We start from the raw sequence: 6,783 nt of genomic DNA on the forward strand, positions 1-6,783 counted from the left end.
TGATGAGTGACAGCACTTGTTTAAGGCAGAGAAGCATGATGGGAAACTCTCACTGACGCCAAATGCCCCCACGCTTTATAAAAGCATGTTTGGTCGAAGATATCTCTGAGCAGCCTGTAGCGAGCATGATGCTTCACACATCGGAAGCCTGAAACAAAAACTGCAGACCCTCAAAGAGCTTTCAAAAACAGTAGCACTTTTTAAGACCTGGGCTGATCACAGTACTGTACCTACCCTCCTTCTGAAGAGGAATCAGTGGTCAGGTTGTCAGTTCAATAAATCTAATGCACAACAGCCAAGCACAGAGGCACTATGTGGATTGTAAAATGGATTGACTTTTAAAAAGTACTGCTACTATACTATTATTCATTGTACATACTCTCTGGAAAATTATATATTAACATATAAAACCTATAGCTATATTTTGCTTTTGTATTAAGTATTACAGCCCCAGTTTCATAAACAATTACATTGTAACTGTCTATAGTGTCATTTTAACCTCTTTTTAATGAAACCATCAGTCTTGTACTGGTAAGCCATTTGGGTCTGTGAGGGGAGAAACACATACATGATGCTGTATAAAAATAAACACCCACATTTGTTCAGGGGCAGGAACAGTGTCCACCAAGGAGAGGAAAAATGCAACTTGTCATTGTTACACATCAAAACCCTTGCGGTCAGCTATTTTTGTAGACAGTCTGATATTGTTAATGAAACTCATCCTGAGGGAATCTGTCTAGCGCCTCTCCCTGCCTGTCCCCTGGGAACAGAGAACAGCGTAGCTGTCAGGTGCCGCTGGGCCCAAGAACCATGTAAAAAAGCAGAAATAATCTTACATCTGGCCCTGTTGGCACTGGAAACCAACTTGTTTTTTTAAATATTTCACCTTACAAAAAGCATCATCCTTCATTTTTCTTCCTTTTATCCATACCGTGTGGTGTATGATAACTTACAGAATATAGAAAGGCTTTAGAATTTGTCCAGCTCATGCAAAGATTTCTGGTTATGTCGTGCTGCTCTGTTCATCTATTCAACCAAATCAAGAAAAAGTGTGATGTAAAAAAAGAGGATGTTGGGTTGTACTTCATAGATATAATTCTTTATGAAATCACATGAAAGTTCAAAATTGTAGAGCATTGTTTTAGCTCAACTCATACTACAATATAGTTAATACCCAGGTGGGGTTAATGTCTAACCACCTTCACAGTTAAAAAGACTCAACTGTATTTACGAGGGGAGCCTGGAAAACTTGACATCGCCAAGAGCCCTAGGCTGCTCTAATTGCCCATTTTGTGCTGTAAATAGAAGTCAAAGGATGTCTAAATATCAACAGAAACATGGGGGTGCATTTTGAAACAGCGTTTAAGCCCTAATTAACCTAGCACATCCCCCCCATCCCCCCACCCCTCGTGAGTTTTCTTTCTGCAGTTTTGAATGACTGACCTCTGCCTCACCCTCACGGACAAGTCATGTTTAATTCGCTTTTCATTGCTGATTTCATATTCTACCCTTTTTTTCCTCCTTAGGTTTGCCAAAACTGGACAAATGTAAAGGGTTTTCTCAAAAATGATATGAGGAAGACAGACAAGCACTTGACTGACAAAATGACTTGTCTCCTTGCTGTGCTGTACCCTCCCACTTACATCTAAGCAGAGTACCTAGAAAAAACTCCTTGGCATGAGTAGTGTTTCTGTACTTGACTATTAAGCATCTATTATCTGGTTTCATTTCTCTCGCCCTTCAGCCCCTGACAGTCCCAGATATCGCCACTCACTCAGTGCAGGTTCAGTAGGGTCCCACTGCACCTGCATGAGACAGATCTGTGTGAGATTTAAGAAACAGTGAGAGCCGGGGTTCATCTGACCTTTTCTTCAATTTGAAAGGGTTTCTTGAATGCGAATGAGCCCATTAAATGCCCGTTTCGAGTTAATTATTGAGCTTCACAGTGAGAACATTTGGATGTGTCTACTCTTTTACTCGGTACTGAGAATTTCTATTGATGTGCGAGCCAGAAAGTTCAGCAATCGGAAGTAATCTTTCCAGCAATAACCATAATGTGTTTTCAAATCGAAAGATAAAAAAGTAAAACGGCTGCCCTCTATGAAAGGCCCTCGGGTTATTCACCGAAACCTCTTAATGCTCCAATCATACACCAGACATTGTTTTTTTACAGTGACGAAGGCTGGAGAGAAACCCATTGGACACGACTCAGTGACTGTTTAACTCTTTTCCTCAGGACTGCCGTTGCTCAGGCTCACAGTGACAGAGCCTCAGAGACAGACCAAGCAGGAGCAGCTCAGCAGTGTCTTGCCTGTCAGTAAAGCAAGCGAGCAGAGAGCCCCGATTCCTGGATGTCCAAGGGGCGGCTGAGCCAATGGAATCCACATCTGGGCACAGAAGGAAAAATCAGCAAGAAAGCTGAAGCCCCATGTCTGCAGCCCAGCCAGTGAGTTTAAAAGGATAGAGTTGTAAATTTGGGGGAATTACAAGAGCGAATCCCAAAGCAAAATGGCGAGCATGGCAGTGCAGCTGCTGGGTTTCTTCTTGGGCCTGTTCGGTCTGTTCGGGACGCTGGTGGCCACCGTGCTGCCCCACTGGCGTCGGACGGCCTACGTGGGCTCCAACATCATCACGGCCACCGCCTACATGAAGGGCCTGTGGATGGAGTGCGCGTGGCACAGCACCGGCATCTACCAGTGTGAGATCCACCGCTCCCTGCTGGCTCTGCCCCAGGACCTGCAGGCAGCGCGCGCCCTGATGGTCATCTCGTGCGTGCTGTCCACCTTGGCCGCCGTCTTCTCCTCGGTGGGCATGAAGTGCACGCGCTGCGCCCGTGGCTCCTCGGCCAAGAATGCCCTGGCGGTGGGCGGCGGCACCCTTTTCGTGGTGGCGGGCCTGTTGTGCTTGGTGCCCGTGTCCTGGTCCACCAACGACGTCATCCGGGACTTCTACAGCCCCCTGCTGCCCAACAGCATGAAGTACGAGATCGGACAGGCCATCTACGTGGGGTTTGTCTCCGCCGGACTCACCATCACGGGGGGCCTGTTGCTCTGCCTGTCCTGTGTGGAGACCAGGAACCCCGCTGCCTACCACGCCCGGGCCCACAACGGCATGCAGAGGCCGGCTCCTGCGTGCCGGCCCCCGGCTGCCTACAAGGCCAACCACAACCCCTCCTGCTCCTCGGCCTCCAGCAGCGGCTACCGGCTTAGCGACTACGTGTGAGCAGGGAGCCACTGCGGCCTGGGCCGCGACTAGACTATGGGTTAGGGGCTGACAGTCTTAAGGGGGCACAGGAATTTGCAACTGAGCTTTGAGGACTCAAGGGCTTGAGTCAGTCACTGGTCAGGATATTTTGGGAGTGCCTTTGCCCATTGAAGGGAAAAAAATGATATGAAAGCAGACTTGGACACGTGCTGGATCTACCTGCCGTGCAGAATATGTTATTGTGACAACTGTGTGTTCCAGATACCTCCAGAGCGCCACACTGCTGGAAAACCATTCCTCCGAGGGCGGCCTCCGGAGCGAACACGTTTTTTCCCCGTACAGAAAAAGAGGCACATGCAATGAAACATTCTGTGAACTCACTGCAACATTCCTGTAGGTACACCTGGGGGCTGGGAACGTCACAGGCCAACAGTTTAGATCTCACAAATCTATTATCGGCAATATTCTGCATTTTTAAGTGTGATCTTGGATCCTCTGTCTTTGATTGATAAATGCCATACAGCTACCTTTAACTGAACAAGCAGGTGTGTAAATGTGTATTATAACAAGTACGATGGATGAAAAAGTAAAATGTTGTTAGTTAATTTAAGCCAGGCCTTGTACAGTTTAATTATTATGGGAGTTCAGAAGTACACCGGAATGTGATTGTATTATGTGTTCAAACACAAACAGCTGTAATATTACTTTTTGGGATGGTTATTTCCTAAGTTCTAGACAATTACATACATTATCTTCTTCAATTTTCTCAATGAATTTGGCAGTATACTGTATATTAAGCTACTGCAGCCACACAGGCACCCTTCCAGAGGAAGACCTTACCTGTCTCTTGGTTTGGAGATTGGCAGTGTGGAGTTGTTAAGATGTGTGGGATATTTTAGAATAATGTCATGTCTGCACTGCATTTTAGTCTAGGGCTGATTCTACTGAATTTGCTTTGCAAAGCATTTCCCATTCAATGGTGCATTTAAGACTTTTGCTGTTTTGATCCACAGTTATGTTGTCAATGTAGAATTTATATGTTTTTTTGTTTATTTCTTATTTTTACTGTGTCTTTCACCATCAGTCCTATGGAGTTATTTTTAAAGAGTGAAGTTGCTAACTATTATGTTAAAACCAATAGTAGATCATTACGTTGGACTGAAGTCCAACAGTCCTGTCTTCAGTGCCATGCTTCCTGGATGGACTCTACTGTAGCCTGGCAGTTGGTCTCACCAGGAAGTAACAGCTATCTGATACTACAGTAGATGAGTGAATGCTACGATTGAGGGCTGGGGTGCCTTCCGACTGGAATCAGCAATCGTCTCCTCAAGATCATAATGGCTGTTCTATGGGTAGGCTGGTTTCCTCACACCCCTGAAAAGATAACGTGCTTGGCTAAGCTAAATTGCTAGAAATAAGAGTGGAAGCTGTTTCTTGTTACCCAGTCCTGCCAGCTGCAGTGCTGATGCTTATAGATGAGATTCAGGAGCAGAAGGTAAAGGATTGAGCTCTAATGGAGCTGAGCACGCTTAATTCTATAATCCCACAATGAACTCTTTAAAACAGAATGTGCCAACAGCTCTCAAAATTAGTATCAAATGTTAATTTCTCTGCCTAAGAGGTGAAAAAATATACCCATCAAGGATACTCAGAAGAAGCTAAAACATGAATGACACTTCATTATTATTGAATAAAGACAGTAATATATAATATGACATTCTCTGCTTAAATGTGGATCTAGGTCACTTGCTGCACAATATCCAAAAAGCATCAACCACAAAGGAATTGAATGCAACAGTTGTTATTGGGTCCAATACTCAGGTGCTGCATTTATACTTTTAGTAAATATAAAGGTAGTTGGCTTTTTTCGTTTGAACATTTGTAATGCAGCACTTTTTTAATATACCCTACACCTAATTTGAAAAATGATAATTTAACTTCAAGGTGAGTTGGACGTATTTGCAAAAACATTATTAAAATATTTTCTACAGTATCTGCTAAAGTGTCTTGTATTTTTTTCATCAGCTTTTTCCAGGTATTTTTAAAATCAAGAATGTGTGCACAGATGTTTCTTACCCCTGTATATAATCAACCATATGACTGTATGTTTTAGTTTTTTGTATAAACCATTAAACCTTTTAATGCCAAATAATTTGGGTTTATTGTCCTTTAAGCTGCCTAAGGTGTGCTATGTGATTTGTTTTTAAATTAGAACAGACAGAGTCAATAAATATGACAGATGCAGTTATAATTTGATTGGAGTACATTCAATTTTTCAATGCCATTGTGTCTGTGAAGACATACAGTATGTTATACCTTCCCACCTTATGCAACTCCTTCATATATTAATACTAATACCTTTGGGTCAGTTGTGACTCTTACAACAGAGTCATCTGTTGTGATGACTCTGGTGCTTAAGGTGTTGGCCAACTGTATCACCCTGCAACTCACAACTGGCAGCCCACTGAAGCTAAGCAAGTGTGAGCCTGGTAGTACCTGGATGGGAGACCTCCTGGGCAACTAAGGTTGCTGCTGGAAGAGGTGTTAGTGGAGCCAGCAGGGGGTGCTCACCCTGCGGTCTATGTGGGTCCTATTGCCCCAGTATAGTGATGGGGACACTATAGTGTAAACAGGTGCCGTCCTTCAGATGAGATGTAAAACAAAGGTCCTGACTCTCTGTGGTCATTAAAAATCCCAGGGTGTTTTTCGAAAAGAGTAGGGGTGTAACCCCAGCATCCTGGCCAAATTTCCCATTGGCCCTTACCAATCATGGCCTCCTAATAATCCCTATCTATGATTTGGCTTCATTACTCTGCTCTTCTTCCCACTGAAGTTCTGGCGCACTATGTCACATCATCCAGGTGGATGCTGCACATTGGTGGTGGTGGAAAGGAGTCCCCATTACCTGTAAAGTGCTTTGAGTGGAGTGTCCAGCAATTATTATTATTATTAATACTGAAAGAATACAGTAGTAATGGATTAGTGTGCATTAAGTAGATCATGGCAAACTCCATCTTACTTTGTTGCATCCAGTCAAATGATACAGCAGTTTATTCATGTCTAGTGTTCAGTTGTCAGCACAACCAGTGTCTACCTGTTAATCAAAAAGGCCTGAAAGCATCCTAAGTCTAAGAAAAAAAATAATTTCACAAGAGATCATTGATTGTCCACTTTAATAATCACTAACAGTTTCATCCATAAGATGAAAGACAAATTGACTTTTAAAGTGCCTGAAAGACTAACAGTGCTGAAAGTGTGATCTGGCCATTTTCAAAAACAGAAATGTGTTCTGAAATGGTGCCCTCAGCAACACTAGATCAATATAGGCATTTAACTGTCACTTACCATACTGTACACAGTGATATGACCTTGGACGGGCCCCATGCTGGTGTGGCAGTTCGCATCAGGTCCCAGGTTTAGTTGCATGCTGGGTTACCTTCTGTGTGGAGTTTGCATGATTTACACCCGGTGCTCTGATTTCTCCTGGTTTCCTTTTGCAAACCCAAAGCCACTCTGACTAGGTTGCTTGATATCTTCAACTTGTCTCCCACAAGTGGGAGTGAATGCCTTGAAATGGAC

At 43.8% G+C, this 6,783-nt stretch overlaps 1 protein-coding gene across 1 annotated transcript; it reads left to right on the forward strand.

The window, feature by feature from the left end:
- The first annotated feature begins 1,856 nt into the window (after positions 1–1,856).
- Positions 1,857–4,494, forward strand: cldng (claudin g). Its single transcript, XM_088608925.1, has one exon. The coding sequence runs from the start codon at positions 2,509–2,511 to the stop codon at positions 3,220–3,222; it is 714 nt and encodes a 237-aa protein (XP_088465051.1). The 5' UTR covers positions 1,857–2,508; the 3' UTR covers positions 3,223–4,494.
- Positions 4,495–6,783: the final 2,289 nt, after the last annotated feature.

The sequence above is a fragment of the Lepisosteus platostomus genome, chromosome 2 (genome assembly GCF_059453375.1).
Source record: "Lepisosteus platostomus isolate fLepPlt1 chromosome 2, fLepPlt1.hap1, whole genome shotgun sequence".
Taxonomy (NCBI): Eukaryota; Metazoa; Chordata; class Actinopteri; order Semionotiformes; family Lepisosteidae; genus Lepisosteus; species Lepisosteus platostomus.